Source organism: Pseudonaja textilis, chromosome 3 (genome assembly GCF_049901715.1).
Source record: "Pseudonaja textilis isolate UNSWEBS1 chromosome 3, rPseTex1.2, whole genome shotgun sequence".
Taxonomy (NCBI): Eukaryota; Metazoa; Chordata; class Lepidosauria; order Squamata; family Elapidae; genus Pseudonaja; species Pseudonaja textilis.
This window is the reverse complement of record NC_141992.1, coordinates 119,799-138,141: the sequence shown is the minus strand read 5'-3', so window position 1 is coordinate 138,141 and position 18,343 is coordinate 119,799. Positions and strand designations below refer to the sequence as shown.

Sequence of the window (18,343 nt, the reverse complement as noted above, 5' to 3'; positions counted from 1 at the left end):
GGCAGTATGGCGTGGCCTTCGCCTCTGTCCAGGGGTCTCCCTCCGGCCGAGGTCTGATGCCCAGAAAGAATGCCTGGGAACCAGAACTGCCTCCCCGGTCACGGAGGGTTTACAGACTTTGCTGTCTGGAGAAGTGATCCAGGACTGGACACCCTCAGCATAGGGCGCTCCATCTTGCAGCTTGTAATCTGGAGATTTGGAGACTCTGAGAAAAGTGTTCAGTTTTGTGTTTGGTTTTGCATGGACTTTTGTGAGGGCCGTATGGGGAGGGACAAGGAGTGGGTTAGGCTACATTTTGTAGGTGGTCTCTGTGTTTTTTACTAGCGTGCCTGTCTCCACTTTTTAGGCAGTGGATGGTGCACATGGAGAAGGGTTTTCATTTGCGCTCAGAACATAGAATCCTAGAGTTGGAAGGGACCTTTGAGGTCTTTAATCCAACTCAGGGCAGAAGGCCTTGTACAATCTTGGTCTAAAGGTTGTCCACTCTGTTTTCTTGAAAACCTCCAGCGGTGGAGCACCCACAACTCCAGGAGCTGAGCTGTCCCATTGATAAGTAGTTCTCGCTGTCAGAAAATTTCTTCTTCTAGGTTGGATTTCTCTTGAGCAAGCTTCCACCCATGGCTTCTTGTCTTGCCCTCTGGTGCTTTGGAGAATAGATCAACTCCCTCTTCTTGACGAGAGCCTCTCACGTTACCGCGGGACAGTTCTCCTGTGTTCCCCCCTCCATTCTTCTATTGATAGGTTAGACAGACCTTGTTCCCTCAACTGTTCTATTGAGCCCCCAGACCCCTTATTATCTCCGTTCCTCTCCTCTGCACACTTTTTAGGGTCTCATATTTTTTTTGTATCATGGTGACCAAAACGGGACACAGCTTTTCAAGTGTGGTCTTACTACTGCAGTATAAAGGAGTACTAATTCTTTGGGTGATCTGGATGCTATCCCTCTCTTAATGCAGCCTGGGATTGCATTGGCCTTTTTGGTAGCTGCAACACACTGCTGGCTCATATTTAAGTGAGTGTCTGTCAGTCAGTGCTCCATTCAAAATCCAAGAAAGAAATACTTAGACTCCATAAATTAGAGAAAAGAATTCTTTTACTGAAAAATGAAGTGATAGCATCGGTAGGATTCTGAATCTAAGAAATTAGGCACACAGATCGCATATACAAAGTGCTGGAATTGTTCCCACCCCCCATAGTTCAAAAGATTCTTCCAATTAAAAGTTCTGAATGTGATCATGTGGACATCTTCAGGTGGTGATGAGGCCTCTGTTCGTTGACCTTGGCATAATTTGATAAAGGTTTGCAGCTGCACAGAGAAAAGAAAGCTAAGCGAGAAATAGAAACCTAAAAGCAGGAATTTATGCTCCCCCCCACTCCTCATTTACACAATACAAGAATGTAACACCTCCAGCTCTCTTCCCAGACAATATCCCCCCTCCTCCCCCCCGTTACTTATGGCAGCCGAAAGATGCAAAGCAGTAGTAGAAGATCTTGAAGGCTGACAGTGTCACTAGGATACCTAAATCCCTCTCAAAGTTACTGGAGTTAAACCAGGTAAATAGATGTTTTCTAAGGAATGTCTTGTGCCCCAACCCTAATCTGCCATGTGGGTAGGGGGAAGAGAGGTATGGATTAAGGGGACGGGTACTTAATGAGGGTTTGGCACATCTGTCTCCAATTTTAGGGAGTGGGTATTTATTTTCCAATAAAAATGTGTAATTTCCTCCTAACAGTACCAGGATAATAGAAGCACACCAGCTTGCTTCGGGATTATAAACCCCCTAGAACATATATAAAAGAAAAAAAAAAGGAATGATATGGCCATTGGTGTATACTACAGGCCACCCAACCAAGCAGAAAAAATAGGTGTCCTTTTTGCTAACCAACTAACAAATATATGTAGGAAACACACTACAATAGCAATGGGGGACTTCAATTACCCTGATATCAATTGGAAGACTAATTCTTCACCAAGTGAGAAATCAAATAGGTTCTTAACCAACCTAGCTGATAACTTTGTTGTCCAAAAGGTAGAGGAGGAAACTAGAGGGACAGCCATACTGGACTTCATTCTCACAAACAGAGAAGAAGTGATAGGGGGAGTTGAAACTTCAGGAACCTTGCGTGAGAGTGACCATGTCCTACTAGAATTCAACATAACACAAACACAACCAATAGAACACAATGATACCAGAGTCCTAGATTTTAAAAGAGCTGATTTTAACAATCTCAGAGAGAACTTGGGAAAAATTCTGTGGATGAAAATCCTTAAGGTGAAAACAACTCAAGAAGCTTGGGAAACTGAAAAGTATGATCATAAAAGCCGAGACCAGCATATTACCACTGAGAAAGAAAAACAAGAAATTCAAAAAGAAACCAGCATGGCTGCACAAAGATCTCTGTGACAAACTGAAAGACAAAAAGGACAAGTACAAAAAAATGAAAAGAAGGATATATAAATAAAGCAGAATATCAGCAGATTATATCAACCCTAACCTTAACCCTAACCCTGCAAAGACCAAGTCAGGAAAGCAAAAGCTCAGAATGTCAAAAGTCAACATAGTGACTAAATCAGTAGACCAGCGAAATACTGTGGACATAATATACTTAGACTTCAGCAAGGCATTCGACAAAGTAGACCACAACCTACTTCTTGGTAAACTAGAGAAAACCATCACCATCAGATGGATTCGTAACTGGCTGAGAAATAAGAGAATAAGTTACAAGAATATAAAGACATTGAAGATATAGTAACAATATGTACTATGAACCAAATAGATAATTTTTTTAAGAGCGTACAATAGAGCAGGCAGAAAAAAGAAAGATCTCCCCAAAACAATGAAAGGATTATAGATGGGTATTAAAATGACTCAGCAGAAGGAGATAAGGGGTAAGACAGAGAGAATATTCAGTTTGTAAAAGTGTTAGAAAGAGATAAAAGATCCCAAGAGATAAATATGAGTTACCAAAAAAAACAATAAATGAAATTTTTAAAAAGACCAAGAGATGATAGATAGAGATAAAATACTTTTCAAAATGGTTGTGCTGTCCAGACAGTTTAGAGTTAATGGGATTTGGGATAGTTAGTTAGGAATTGTGAGCTGTCCCATTAAGGGAATGCATCATGGTAAATGTAGTTAAGGTATCCTGGGAAATGTAGTCCATGTCATGTGGTCACATCTGTAAACCTGATTGGTCACTGAATTGACCCTTGGGTTGGGGGAGGTTTCTTCACTCTTGCTCGGACCCTAGCATCGTGCTAGCGTCTCTCCTTTGTCTCTACTACTATGGGATGAAATGGGGAAAGATTACTATCATTTTACACTACGATTTCAACTATGCGAAGAATTGGACATTAGATGCATCTCGACATAACTGAGTTACCTTGAGGATACCTAATATAATCCAATAAAAGAAACTTTGTATGAAAGAATTTGTAGAGTTATCTATCTGTCTTTATATTCAACAATCGAATCAAAGGCGAATAGCAGTTGTTTTTGAAGTGCTAAAGCACCCACAACTTCTTTCAACACACACACTTCTTCAAAAGATGCTCCCAGCATTTATCTATCAGGTTTATAAGGCTGCCAAATTCCATGTCAAATCTGAGCAAGACACACACTAAGGAGACCTGCCCAGCCAACCGTAGAAGAAAGAACAGGGATGCCAGAGCCGTATACCTGCCACCTAAGGTTACACTTGTAAGGGGTCCATGCCTCCTCCTGGTCAAAACTGGGGAGGAAAACTTGTTTAAGGACTCCTTGAAGAAGGGCAGGCGAGGGGCTGTATGTATCGGGGGGGGGGGCGACAGCTGTGCCAGAGGGCCAGAGTTGGTGGGCGCCTGGCTTCTTCTGCAGAGTCAGTAGGCCAAGTAAGTAAACCCTCCTTTCGGGGGCGGGGGGCGGGGGGAGGAATCTCCGGTCCACCTCCAGTTTCTCCCTCCTTGGAATTGGTGGCAAGGGCCGCCTTCTCCCCTCTCCCCACCCCTGCTGGCAAATTAAGGAAACACCATTCAGAATCCCTTGGGGATGTGGGGGGTGTATGTGAAGCCTGGTCAGGCCTTGGGGCAAACTGTGCATTATCACAAGTTTTGTGCAAATGCCACAATTGACCCATGTTCTTTAGGTGTGTACCCACGCCTGCGCACACGCCACCTCCCCCACAGCAGACCCGTGTTGGTGCAAACACCTTCAATTCATGGGCAGCTTTCCCGCCTCTGCATTCTCTTAACTGTGCCCTGCCTGGTTTCCCCTCTTGACCAGCGGCCAAGAAGCCCCTCCCCCTCCAGGATCTTTAAAAGACCCAGGGAAGAAGTTGGAGGCATTATGTTATGGAGCCCTTGGTGCAGCCCTGAGGCCCTTTTCTAATAAAAAAAAAATCAATAAAAATAAATAATATATTAATTTATAATAGACAGTAATAAAGATGGGATAAAAATCTAATCAATAAGGTAGCAGTGGGTTGATACTTGGGTAGCCAACCAGCCTCCTAACGTCTGGGTGTTCCAATGTCCTGTATTGGCCGCTCATTTCCAGCCCCTCGTGTTGAGTGGCCTTTTCCTTGCACTTTGCTCAGCCCTTCAGAGGGAGGGACGGGCATCACGTCCTCCAAGCGCCTCGGAGTTGGGGGCAGCTGAAGCCTTGGAGAAAAGAGGAACATTGGACGGCCTGCGGGTCTGATCCCCACGAGGGCCGCTTTGGGGCTCAGGATGAAAGGGTCGGGCCTGAAGATGGAGCTGTGGGGGGAAGAGAAGCCTTCCCCACCTCCTCCCCGCCATCATCGGGGTGATGCCCTGCCTGCCGGAGGGGGCAGCTTCCCAGGAAGAAAAGGAAGGCCAGCCGGGTGGCGCCTCGATGAGTTTTTCCCTGCAATGAGGAGTCAAGACATTTTAGGCACAGGGAGAAAACGCGTTTATTCTTCGGTGGATGCTATTCAGGCAAAACGGCGCTTTGTTGCACCAGAAGGCTCTCCCTTGGCCCCACAGCCGCCTCCGCCTCCTCCTTCCCGCTCACAGGTCAGTTGGGGGCCACTGTGACGGTCTCAAAGGCCTTGACGTCCTGGAACTTGTTGCAGGAGAAGTTGATGAGCAGCTGCTTCATCCCGCTCTTGCTGGGAATGACCTCAAAGTACATCTGGGAGCTCTGCTTGGCCTTCAAGGGGGGCACCCTGCAGAGGAGGAGAAAGAGGAGGAGGAGGAGCAAGGGGACCCGTCACTTCTGGCCTGGGCCGAGCGCTGGACTCGAGGCGCATCCAAGGGCTGGGAGGACCCGGCGGGGCTGCGCTGGCCCTGCCTGCAAGGGGACTCCCCCCTCCGCTGGGCAACCCGCGGCCCCCCTGGGAGCTGGTTACCCTCCGGATCACAAGTGCCACTGCTTGAGGAAGGGCCAGGAGGCCCCACAGAAGGGGGCAGGGGTGGCCGAGGGTCGGGCGTGGGCTGAGCAGCCTGGATCCACACACAGATGCGAGGAGGATGGAGGGGAGGGGGAGAGCCACCTGAAGGCCAGGCCCAGGTCTTCACGAGCCTCAACCCTGCAGCCACAGCGGTGGGTCTTGGCTGGGAGGCTCCCTCTTGGGGGCCTCCTGAAGGAAGGGCTCCAAGGAACCCCTGTTAAGGCACCTCCAGCAAAGAAGAGGCCCCTCCCAGTGGTCTGTTCCACACGAGGAGGAGGGGAAGCCTCAGACTGGGGAAGGGAGACCGGGAAGGGAGGGGGGCACATCGATGGGTGCCACACAGAAGCTGCCCAGGGACTCCTGCTCATCGCCATCTGAACCAGCGCCAGAAACAGTGGGCGAGCGAAGCCAAACCTCTAAAGCCCTGGGCCCAGCTTGGGCGCTCTGGAACGTTCCCCTGGACGAGTCGGACCCCCTTCCATGCGTGTGGGTCAGAGAAGCCCTCGACCCAAAGGCAGGCCTCGAGCAGCAAAGGTCAATCCCCTTGCAGATGTAGCCCCCCCCCCGGGGTGGGTGGGTGGGTGGAAGTGTCAGCTCCTCTTTGGCAGGGCAGAGCAGCCACCCCTCCCCTCCCCTCCCGGCACTTACTCTAGCCTGAGCTTCTCTGCCAGCAGGTCGCTGCCCTCCACCTGCAGCAGGCATTCCTTCAGCTCCTCATCCAGGGGGTTGGTGAAGTTGGCTTCCACTTTCGTTGCCTGCCCCACCTTGGCCTCGCCCAGCACCTGCCCCAGAGCAGAGACCCCGGTGAGCCCAGGCTTCCTGAAGGCCTGGCAGGAGCCACAGAGGCGCTGCCAGCCCAGCCCCCAGCCCCCAACCCCACCCCCGGCCGAGGCCTGCTTTGGCCCTCGCCCAGCCAGCCCACCTTTATGGCAATGGAGGGGTTGTCCAAAGTAATGTCTCTCTCCACCACGGTGTCCTGCCCCTCTTCCATCTGGCACAAGGCAGTGGCCCGGAGCATGTTGTCTGTGGTGAGGTGCTCCTGGTACTCGGTGTAGGAAATCTTGATGGGAAAGGATTTCTCTGAAAGGAAAAGTCCAGCTGCGTCTGATTCTGGGCTGGACCGGCTCCCCCCCTCCGCCCCCCTCCACCAGAGTACCCCTCTGCCAGTGACTGAGCCCAGGTGCAGGGAGCCCCAGAGCTGCCTTGGAAAGGACCGCAGGGGGGGTGGGGGGGGCTGGGCTCTGTGTGTGTGCGTGCGCCTGTGTGCCGCCTCTGCTGATTAAAGCCGCCACCAGGTGGCTGCTGGGATCCGTGAAGCCCCCCTCGGAGGGTTTAGCCATTCAGGGATAAGGTCCTTTTCCTCTTCTGGCTGCCATTCTTGAAGCCCCAGAGGTCACACAAGGTTTCCTTCTGGGTCAGGCCTGGTGCCTTTCTCCTTCAGGGCAGAAGGGGATGCTTGGCTGCCCACCTACAGCAAAGGGGCCTCGCCCGCAAAGGAGCACCGAGGGCAGCCCTGAATCTCAAGCCCAGCAGCCACCAACCTCCCAGACGATGCGGCCTAAGATCCTGCCCGCCCCCGGGCAGTCTTGGAGCCTTGGTGTGCCAAGGGCAGCCACTTGTTGAGAGGAGGACTGCCGGGCCCAGCAAGGTTCACGCTGACCCGTGCAGCTCTAAAGCAGGCGGTGGACAAGCGCTCGCAGCCGAGAGACAAAGGAAGAGGCAAAGAGCACCATGCCTGCCCCAGTCCCGCCTGGATGCTGCTTCCCTTCTGGTCGTGGGCTGGATGCCAGCCAAGCCACCTGCTGCCACCCGGGCACAAGTGCCGGCCCTTGAAGGCCTTGGCAGAGGATTGGATGCCTCTGGCCACCTTCCTCACCAACATAGTTTGGGCCCCTCTCTTTGCTCCGTGCACTATGGGGGGTGTGTGTGTGAGGGGGAGGGAAGGGGTCAGGTAGGGCTCAGCCCGGCTGCTCTCCCTGGGGCGGGCAAGGCTCACCTTCTTTGGGGCCAAGGTCCACCTTGAGGCTGTTCTTCCAGACCTCGTGGATGGGCTTCCCGGTGTAGATGATGGACCAGGCGGTCAAGTTGGCGGTCAGCTTCCTCTTCTCCGGAGCCAGGTTGGTCAGCTGCAAGACCAAGCTGACGTCCTTGCCGACCTCTGGCAGGCCCTCCAGCTTGAACTTCCCCGAGATGGGCTTCTCTGCTTCGGGCAGCTTGGCGGAGGTGGCCGAGAGGATGTCGAGGTTCAGCTTGCCACGGGCCTTCCTGAAGACCTCTCGCTCCTTGGCCGAGCCTGCGAGGGAACCACAGTGGGGGCTCTGTGTGTGAGTGTGTGCGTGCCAGGGGAGGCCGCCTTGTGCCAAGAGGCCTCTGTTTCTGGGGGACACGGGGGGAGAGCGGGGGGCGAAGATCACTTGTTCCTGGGTGAGACAAGGTGGATCTGGCTTCTGCAGCTGCCCAAGGAGGCCCTCCTGCCCTGGCAGCTCTGGGCAGCTTCTCGGGAGCAGGAGCCAGCGTGACTGGGGAGGGTTTTGCTCTGCGGTTGCTTCTGCCACCGCTGGCTGGGGTTTGGCTTGGCCATCGGCCCTTCATCAGCTTCAGGGGCAAAATCCACAATGCAAAGATTTGGTGATTCACCAAGAACATTAATCACTCTTTTAATTACTCACTCTTCATTAATTCCTCCGTGTAAGCCACCTGGAGTGGCCTTGTCAATGAAGGGTGCAGCATATAAGTGTAACAAGTGAATGAATAGGCTGTAGCAGGTGTGAGGTCAATGGCCAGCATTAATCGGGAAGCGTTCAGTCCCCCAGATTCATCGAAGCTGGGAGGGTCGCGCCCACTTCACCGGCCTTACCTTCTGGGTACTTGTAGTTGCCCGTGACATCCTGGCGGGAGTAGCTACCCATAGCCTTCGTGCTGGTGTTCTGGCCGATGGATTTGGTCTCTGAGTAAATCAACTTTTTTTCTCCGGTCCTGGTGTCGTAGAGCCAGGTGATACGGTCAGCATTGACCTCTCCAAAGACGAACGGGCTGTCGTACACCAGGTCCACGTCTCCCTCCTTGATGGCCGTCAAGGAAGCTGGGCCGCACTGGAAGATGCCTGGGGAAGGGGGCGGTCAGGATTAGGGGGGGGGAGGGACGCCCAAGGGGCAGCCGGGCAGCAGAGAACCCCATGGCAGCTCCGGGAGGGGGGGGGTGCTGCTGGCTACCCCTTAGGCGGCTTGGAGTAGCCTCTCCTTACAGGAATGGGAAGGAGCGACTCCCTGCGGCCGCTCAGCTCCTAGCCCTGCATGAAAGCCTGAAGGCACCCCAGTCCTGGCTTTGCAGGAAGCCCTGGGTCAGCAGCGGAGGTTCCCTTGGCTTTGGCTGCTGCAATGGGTACCCAGAGGCTACGGTGCCTGAACTGGAGGGTTTTAAAAGTTGTTCGCTGTGCAGCGTCACCAGGGGGAGCTAAGCAGGCGCCTAAGCAGAACCGAGGAATCATCGTCTAAAAGTTGCTCTGTGTGTGGCACCGGAGAAGACAGGGCCGCCACCAAAGGAAGCCTTCTGCAGCTTTACAGAGTCAGAAAGTACCAAAGGGTTACAGAAAAGGGGGCTTAGGGGACCCCCACCAACTGAGGAGAACTTGTGCCATGGCATGTGGGCTGGTTATTTGGGGAGACTAGGAAACCAGTGGGGAGGGGTGTCCCTCAGACTGACCTGTTGGCCCATCCCGCCTTGGCCAGACCAGCTGCCCCAGGCCCTCTTCTAGGACATTACGAAGTCTTGCGGGGGGGGGCAGTGGGTCCTGCTCCCACCTAGGCCTCCCCTCGGCTAACCTGCCGCTCTCTCCCCTTGCTGCCACCTTGAGCGAGGGGTTGGACTAGAAGACCTCCAAAGTCCCCTCCTGCCCTCGGGATCCTTGCTGGTGACCATTCCCCCCGCAAGGACAAGCCAGGTGGGGGCAATTCTCCCACCCCCCTCATACCTGAGCTCCTCTCCTGGGGAGTGGCGTCCAGGATTTGCCAGCCATTGTAGGAGGCCCCGAGGTCAGAGCGGGCAAACCAGCCTTCGTTCCACACGTGGAAGTTCCTGCCGGCAGAGAGGAGGGAGAGGGGAGGTGAGCGCAGGCGCCCCCTCCCCTCCAGCCCCCTTTTCCCGGGGGGCAGGATGGGCTTCCTGAGAGGGTCACTCTGGGCTGCCTCCCCCGATAAGAGACTGCCAGCCCGCAACAGGAACCTTCTTTGCCAGGCGCCCACCAGGTGCAGAAAACAGGAAAACAAGTTTGTAAGGGGCAGTACCTGTGGGGGGAGAAGTGAGGAAAGGGGGGGGCATGCCCAGGCTGTTTCCACACAGACTGAAGACCCCTGGGCAAAGCACGGGGGGGGGTGAGGTCTCCTTCTCTCTCCCTCCCTGTCTCCTTTTCCTGCCCCCTAGTGGTCATTCTTTTTGAAGTGGGTGCCTTGCCTCTTTCCCACGGTTGTCGGAGGAGGACGAGGGGGAGGGGGAGGGGGGAGGGGAGGTGCTCTCTGGGGATACAGTGATGGTGGGGGGGAGGCCTCAGCCTGCTTTTGATCAGGGAGGAAGTCTCAGGAGGAACCGCAGCGAGTGAGACTTGCCAGGAGGGGGGGAGGCCCTTGAAAGACCCCAAGGCCCCAAGTCGCTCGGCTGGGTTTGTCCCCAATGCTGGCTGCAGGATACCCTGCCTTCACCCATCGCAGACCCCTGCCACATCACGGGACCACGGCTTACGGCCAGCAAATGTACCCTTGCTTTCTTTTGGGAAAGGGCTTGCTGCCACCCTGTGCCCACCACACTCCTGGGAAGCGGGGTGCCAACCTTCGCAGAGAGCACCAGGCGCCCCTCCTCCAGTGCTGCCCCGCAGGTGGGAAGGAAGCCGTGGGAGGAGGTGGGTGGCTGGCAGATGGGGCCGAGAGGGCGCCTCCCTTGCTGGCTGTGGGGAGGGGGAGGGGGGAAGCCCACAGGCGGGGCAGGGGCTCTTTACCAGACGCTGTCAGAGGCGATGTTGAGAGGGTTCCCCTGAGCATCGTAGTAGACGTCCACCGTCAGGGTCATATCCGTGTCATGGGCAGAGTTGAAATTGGAGATGGGTCGGCTGGGGATTCCCAGGCATCGGAGGACTGTGGACAGTGGGAGACAAGAGGGAGACTGTCTCCACGGCAGGCACATCTCTTGGGCAGCCTCTGCTCCCCTGGAGCCAAGGCCGGGCGGAGGACGTGCTCCTTGCTACGGCCTCTCAGCTTCCACCTTTGGGGGCTCCCGAGGTGGACCTGCCGATGGACTGGCAAGGGCTAAAGGGTTTGGCTCTGGAGGGGGTGGACCAAGAAGGAAGGAAGGCCCAGTATTCCCATCGTTCACCCATCGCCCTCACCCAGCTCCTGCCTGGGCATCAGAAGACGTGAACAGGGCACCCGCGTGGCTGGCTGGAGGCAGCCTTCCCCCAGTCCCTCCGCAGCTCCTCTTCATGCCCTCTCTGGACGTGGCTTCCTGCCTGTCTCCTTTGCCCCGCTTTGCCCGTCAGGCTAGGCCAAGCCAGGGGAGGCCCTGCCCTGCCCGCTTCCCTTTTGCGCCTTCTCTCCACGAGGGACGGGTTTTCCACAGCAGGGCCCACCAGCCGTACATCCCAAAGGGGGAACCACAGAGGCGGAACCCGCAGCTTTCTCCCCGAGCTCCCCCACAAGGACAGCTGGTGGGAAAAGGCTCTACTCCCCCCAAGGCAGACCAGCGGGGCCTGCAGGGTCATGGGGCTGATTCAGCCCTTCAGACCACCCCTGGGTCTGAGGGCAGCACACGTGGCTTTTCTGCCGCCCCAGATCCAGGCTCTGCCAGGAGAGACTCCCCGAGTCTCCCCACTTCTCAGGAGGCCTACCTGTGTTCAGCACCCCTGCAAAGACCCAGCACTGCCCATAGCGGACGGGCCTGAAGCCAGAGTTCTTCCACTTGCGCAAGATGTCCACGCTGCCCGTCCAGCTGCTGGGGTTCTCCCCACCACTGTAGTTTCCACTCCAATTTCCCTGCAAGACGCCGTTGTCATCATTGCTGTTCACCTGTGGGGGGGGGGGGAGGAAACCAAGAGAAGTTGCTGTGGGGAAGCCGCTCCGCCCCACCAGCCGCATCGGTGGTCCATCTGCCTCCGGGCGCAGCTCCGGGCTGCCCTTCGTGGACCTGAGCCGTTTGGGGGACTGCCTCTGCCCAGCTATGTCCGATCGCCTGCGCGATCCGGCAGAGGAGGCAAATCCTGGGTTCTGTCTGGCAGGGCCCTGGGTATTTATTTCACTTATTAATGACATCTACACGCTGCCATCTTGTTATCCAAAGCGAGGAGTCGTCCAAGGAGATTCACCCTGATCTTGCTTGTCCTCCGTCAGGCTTCCCAGCTCTGCTGGTCCTTTAAGGCCTGGTCACTGGGCCTGGCGGTCAGAGAGGGTGGTTGACCCCTTCCGTTGGCTACTCCATTGGGGGTTTTACCCAGCTGCTATTTTATGCGCAAGGCCTTTTGGGGGGAGGGAGGAGGGTTGGGGTTTCCTCCTTTCTGCTTTTCCTATATTTCTCAAACATTCCTTGCTACCCAAAGCCATTCCCTCCGGATGGGCAGCCGTACGAATGGCACAGACAGGGAAACGGGCTCTTTCCTGGCACTACCAGGCGGGAGTCACGCTGTGGAAACCTGACAGCTGATCCACCAGAACGACCTGAAGCTTGAAGCCCCACCGGACTCTTTCCAGCTTTCCTTGGCTGGCATTGGGGGTTGGAGGGGGGTCTCAAAGGAGCCCCCACCCCACCCCGAGGGAGTGTGAGAGACTGACTTCCTCCTCTCTGGGTTCCCTAGGGATGTCCCAGGGGGCAGATTCAGAAGTCGGCCCTTTGGTCCCAATGTGGACATCCAAACGGACTCAGAGGAAGCCCACGGCAAGCAGGGCCTCAATAGGGGGCTCCAAAGTGCTGGGTTGGCAGGCGGCCTGTTTTCAGGGGGGCAAATGGAGGGAGGAGGAGTTGCAGTTCAGCGCCAAGCAAGGCCGCCTGGATCTGAAAATGGGATCTGAGCCGAAAGGGATCTTGGCATCCAGCTGGCTCATCCCCAGTTCAGCATGTGGAGATGCCAGGAACGGCTTTGCACGCTACTGCCAGAGGCCCTGCGGGTCAGACGTTCCCCTCTTCGCTTTGGGGGGAAAGGGTATCTTAAGTCGGCCCGGCGTACCCACGGTATTCTGCTAAAATCCCAGCTGGAGAAATTGGGAGATGAGGAGGGAGAGAATGCCCCCCCCCAAGCATCCAGTTTGCCCCCCCCCTCTGCAAGGAGGCGTCGTTTTTGCCCTGTCCCCTGGGCTGCAGGGGAGGGGGGATGAAGGGGCTTCCTTACGATCCTACCATGGCGCTGAGCACCCGCCCAATGTATTTGGGGTCATTCCGGCGACGAAGATCAGCCGTGGGATCCTTGCGGTAGCTCAAGCTCCGGTCCAGCACCAAGAGGGAAATGTCCAGGATCTGATCTTGGAACTGTTGGCAGAGGAGGCGATCAGGCGGGCAACCCCCCCATCCCCCGTACACACAGACATGATTAGTGGCTGCAGTGGCTGCAGTGGCTCCGGTGCCACGGGCTGATTCCTGAGGTGGGGAAGGTCACCTGGAACCTCCTTCAGGTGCCACCAGGAAGGAAGGAGTTCCAGTCTCCTGAGGCTTTGATGGGCAGGGTCCTCATCGCAGCTTGGCCTTCCTTTTGGTGCCGGGGGGGGGCATCTTGTCAGAAATTCCTGTCACCCAAGCCTGCATCTCTCCCCCCCCGCCAGCTCCCTGAATGGAGACCTTAGGATGGTGTGGCTTGGGGTGGGGTTCCCCTTTTCCTAGTCCGTGGGGGAGGGGAGCAGGATGAGGCCTGTTTTTCCACAGTGCTTCTCAGCTGCTGTAAGATTCCCTCCAGCCTAGACTGGGGAGCTGGGGGGGGGGGCTATGGGGAGGGCAGCCAGTGCAGAAGAGCTGCTGATGACCAACCAAGCCAGGGGAAATAACCGAATGGCACCACTCAGGAAAGGATGCCAGGATCCCAGTTGAATTTACAGCCGAATGGCGCATCATTTCTCTTTACCTGGCCATAGTTCCACCCGAACTGAGAGATGCGATTTGCGCTGCCTGCAAAGAGAACCCCGAACTCCGAGAGGACGTATTCCTGACGATGCGCGTTGTCTGGCATGAACACTTCATCCTCTGAAAACAAAGCACCAGGCAGACACAGTGAGGGGGGGCTTTCTCCCCCAGGGAGCAGCTTCAGATAGCACCCCGACACCCGAGGTCAAACCCTCCCCCAAATGGCACAGAAGCATCGAGAGACACCCCACTGATGATAGAGAGGCAGGACTGGGGGCATTCGGGGGTGCCTGAGGGGACAGCCGCCCTTCTCTTCTAAAGGGGGAGGGTTTGAGAAAGGGCGCAGGGGGATTTTCCACCTTTGCTGTGCCCATTGGAAAAGAGGCGGCCCCCTGGCCAGGCCCCCAGGCTGCTAGCGCTTTGGGCTTGGCCCTCTCTGCCCCGCGCCAGGCTGCTCGGGTACCTGGCAGCCAAGGGTTGAACAGCAGCACAAAAGTGCCCAGGACGGAGACGCCGGAGCTGCTCTTGATGCCCAGCCGGTAGCGCCCGATGGCGGCATTCGCAGGGCTGGTGATGGAGAAGGAAGACGAGCCGGAGGTCTGCACCGCGCTCCACGAGCCTCTGTTGGGGGCGCCGGAGAGCGCGAAGTCCACGCGGGTCTTGGCCTGCAGGGCAGCGGTCGAGCCTGGGAGGGAAAGCGGCCACTGGTCAGGGGAGGCGGCCGCTGCTGGGGAGCGCGATCCCGCGGAAGGCGGCGGCGGCGGCAGTTGCTGGGGAGGGGCCGCCGCGGGCGTCTGGGGGCCCCGCAGAGCCCGAGAGGGAGTCGCCTGGCCGGGCAGGCATTCTCCGGGAGCCCCGTCGGGCTGGTGAGGGGGCGCCACGGAGGATGAAGCGCGTCTCTGGGCAGAGCCGGGGAAAGAGGAGGCTCCCTACCTCTGTCCACGGTGAAGGTGACGCCGGTGGCGCCTGGAGAGAAAGTCAGCGACAACGAGAAGCTCTGGCCCCGCCGCACCACCAGCTCGGTGCCAGAGTAGGAGTTGGTGCGATGCTCGCGGCCGTTCTCGCTCCGCCTCCAGTCGATGTTGCTTGGTGCTGCCAAGAAGGAGAGAGATGGCCGGGACTGCGGCTCCCCTGCGGCTCCTTGAGGGAGCAAGAGCGGCGGCGGCAGCGCCTCCTCCCCGAGGGACCACCGATGGGGCTGGGGCGGGGGGGGGGCAGTTGGGGGGTGAGCTGGCTCCTGCTCTGGTCCCGCCTGACGCTTCTGCACAGAAAGCTGCAGCTCCCCAGCCAGAGGACTTGATGTCAAGCGCCCCCCCCCCATCTCTCTGGAAGAATCGGAGCCTGGGTTGCTCAGGGGCTTGTGTGAACCCTGAGGATCCTGGCTGCCCGAGCCTTGGGGTGGGGTGGGGGTGGGGGGGTCACAGGAGCCCCATGGACCTTGCTCTGGGCACTGCTGGTTACCAGATCTGGGTCACCTCCAGAGTTGTGGTGATGCTCAGGATGGTTGTGAAGAAATCCTAGCTAGAGAAAGGCAGGCAGTGGCCCCAAACCAAACCTGGGGAAGGGGGTGGTGACCAGCATCGCAGGAGCCCGGAAGGGCCACCCAGGAGCCCAGGGACATTCCTGGGTCAGCCCTGGAAGAGAAACACCTTTCCAGGCAGGAGGGGGAGGAGGGGGAGGAGATCCACAGACAAACACCAGCACGCACACACACACACACACCTGGTGACGGGACTCGTCTGTCATTTCCCTCTGCACTGGCTGCTGCTGATGCCGGGAGCCAAACCTAGGAGCCCCCCCCGCCCCCCCCGCCCCCCCAGTCTCTCTCCAGCACCGTCAGTCACATATCCCCAGGCCTCATTAAGGCTCCGGAGAATCCTTAGGTCCTCGTTGAGCTTCCTCTGGACCCGCCCACTAAAAGCTGGAAATAAATCCAAGCGGGGGAGGGGGCGGCAGGGCCCCAGGGCCCCCAAGCGCTGCCGAGGCAGGAGGCTTCACCACCCCGTTGCAGGCTCCTTGAGGGCGTGTTCTGGGCCAGGAAGGCGCCTTCAAGGAGGGAGTCTTGAGAGCCAAGCCCAACCCATCCTGCAAGCGCTGGCTTGCTTGCGGGTGCTTTGCCCTGCTGCCACTGCCTCCCCTCCCAGTTGTGGGTCTTTCACAGGTGTCCCCTTCTTCCCAGCTCGGTGAGCATCTCCCTCTGCACCTGCACACAGGAGCAGCCCCGGGTCAAAGCCCTGCAGGAAGGGTGGCTCGGGGCTCCCTTCCTTCGGAGCTGACTTGCACTGCCTGTGAGCGCTTAGGCTGGCTGGCAGCCCTGGCACAGCAGGGCTCAGGGGATACTGGTAGATGCCGAAACCGCTCCTTCTGCCATGCTCTGCCACCTGCTGCCCTCCTTCCATGGTGGGCTGGGCTTCCCCAAAGGGCCCCCGCTGCCCCTTTGCCTTCTGCGCCGGCAGTGCAGAGGCAATAGGAAAGGGCCCCCAGGCCCCCGGGTGGGAAACGGCCGGGGGAGGGAGGTGCCAGGGATGGGGTGGATGACCCTGGCATCGGGTCTGCTGGGTGAGGGGCCCTCCAGTCCTCAGAGCTCCCCGGAAGGAGGCCTTGCCTCCCAGGAGCCCTGAGCCCGCCTGCTCCTCACCTGCCATGGTCTCTGCGCTCCCCCAGCTGCTCTCAGGACCTCTCTGGACACCGTTCTGGGCTCAGATAAAGCTCTAGGGACCTGAGAAGAAGCTTATATAGGGCCAACCGGCAGCTCCTCCCCCTCCCCCAGGGGGGTGAGGCTCCTGGGTCACCTCCGTGGTGCCGCAATGTTCCCCGGCTGTCTTGCCCTGATGCAAGAGGAGGGCAGGGGAGACACGGGCGGCTCTTCTCACTGATGAGTGAGAGGCTGAGAAAGGGTGCAAGCAGGGAGTCACTTGCCAAGGAGAAATGGGGAGGGTGACTCAGCCAGCTGCACTGATCGCCCTGGCCTGCCTCCCTGGAGGAGGCTCCGGGCAGCCTTACTGGCCCCTGAGGCAGAAGGGGCCACCCAGGCTCCCAGAGGGTGCTGCACGGCCAGCCTGACCCGGGGGAGTCCTGCTCTCCCCCTGGCAGCAGCTACTGCTGCTGCTGCTGCTGCGCAGGGCAGGCGAGGTGTCCACGAGGGGCCCCTTCCGAATCGGAGGTCCCAGCTTCTGGGAAAGGGCCCCTGCCTAGTTCCTGGCCCCATGACCCTTCCGGCCCCAGGGCGGTGCCTCTGCAGTCCCCCAGCAAGCCAGGCAAGCCAGCAGGGGCAGCAGCCGTTTGCAGGCCAAGCAACAGAGCCACCCAACAGTCTTGTGAGGTGGATCAGCCAGCGGCCAACCACGACCGTAGGCCCAGCTGGGAGAGGAATCCGCCCTCGGATTTGGCTGTATCACAACCCCCCACCCCAGTATCATTTGGTTTCCTCCGGGGGATGAAGAAATCCCTTTAATATTTCAGCCAGTTACGGGCGTGTGCTGTGTGTGTGTGTGTGTGTGTGTGTGTGTGTGTGTGTGTGTGTGTCAACTCCTGGTGACTGCCTGGACAAGTCTCCGCATCTTCTGGGCAAGGTTTTTCCAAAGTGGTTGGCCATTGCCCCCTGCCCAGGGCTGGGAGAGAGAGACTGGCCCACGGTCGCCCAGCTGGCTTAGTTCCTAAGTTGGACTAGAATGGATGGCCTGCCAGTTTCCATGCCAGCCCCTTGACCATGACGACACCCCACGGACTCCCAGTCCAAACTCTTCCCAAGAGCAGAAGCCGAACTGGGTGCAAGCGGGCGAGATTCAGCACAGCTTCACGTCTGCCAGGGAGGGTTCCTTGCGCTCCGTTGTGGCTTTTCTGCGGTCAGACGGACAGACGGAATCCCAGCTGCAATTCGGGGGTGGGGGGATCCCCTAAGGGAGACTTTCGGTTTCACTCGTGGCTCTCCATTTCCCTCCGCCAGAAGTCAAGCACTTTTCTAAGGTGGGGGGTGGGGGGGGGCTCAGGCGAAGAAATGCAAAAGGCGCGCAGGTGCCGTTCCCCACCATCACCCACCCAGGTGAGTGTCTCTCCTCCGTTTCCTTCCTTTCCACCTGCTTCGGCATTTGGGGAAGCGGCCTCTGTTTTCAGGCGGCCAGATTTCCCAGAGTGGGAGACATCACACACACACCTCCCACACACACACACATATTACCTGATCTGCCCAACCCTCTGCTGGTCTAACATCCCCCAGAACCGGGTTCGGTCCAGCGTGCCATTGGCCGCCAAGGGGGGGCCAAGGCCGCCTTTAGCCACTGAGTCAGGGAGCCCCTCCCGAGCCAGGAGGCCGAGGCTGAGCCTCGGGGGTCAGAGTGGGTGCTGGGGGAGGGGGCTTCTTTCCCTGCCTCCCCTCCCTCTGGCTATCCCCTCCTGCAAAGGTGTCCCCCAGATGCCTCCTGTGTCTCGTGTCTCTCGGCTTCTTGGCCACACGGTGAAACAGCCCGGAGCCACGGTGGCTTTTAGGTAGCCTAAGCTTGTGAGGAATTCAGGCAGGCAATTGCAACACCGCTTGCTGGGGCCCTGTGGGGCAGAGTTAGGTGGTGAGCTCCTTTGGATCACAATTTCCGCAAGCTCTTGCCAGCGGCATAACTTATTGGGCTGGTAGCTCTCGGAGGATGGCTCCTCTGGAAAGGTGCCCCAGTGGCATCGCTCCCAATTTGGGGGTGGTTCCCCCACCCCTCAGCCTGCAAGCCGTCCTTAATGCCATCTCTTTCTCATTCTCTCTCTCTCTCGTCCACTGGCTTCTGGGGGTGGGGGGGGGCTGAGTCTTCCTGGCAGGTCTCCCTCAGCCACGGAATGTGGGGGCTCAGCCGAAGGTCCCACCCTGGTCTGGTGGCTCTCTTGC

The 18,343-nt window shown here is 57.7% G+C and overlaps 1 protein-coding gene across 1 annotated transcript; it reads right to left on the bottom strand.

Annotated features, from left to right (window-relative positions):
* Positions 1-4,886: 4,886 nt before the first annotated feature.
* On the bottom strand, positions 4,887-16,210 carry LOC113450550 (protein-glutamine gamma-glutamyltransferase E-like). Its single transcript, XM_026721777.2, has 13 exons — positions 16,115-16,210; positions 14,410-14,568; positions 13,940-14,161; positions 13,478-13,596; positions 12,763-12,891; positions 11,264-11,441; positions 10,379-10,514; positions 9,362-9,465; positions 8,249-8,494; positions 7,388-7,684; positions 6,314-6,471; positions 6,040-6,173; positions 4,887-5,166 (listed from the first exon to the last, which is right to left on the bottom strand). Exons 1-13 carry the CDS (start codon positions 16,119-16,121, stop codon positions 5,016-5,018), a joined length of 2,040 nt encoding a protein of 679 aa, XP_026577562.1. The 5' UTR covers positions 16,122-16,210; the 3' UTR covers positions 4,887-5,015.
* Positions 16,211-18,343: the final 2,133 nt, after the last annotated feature.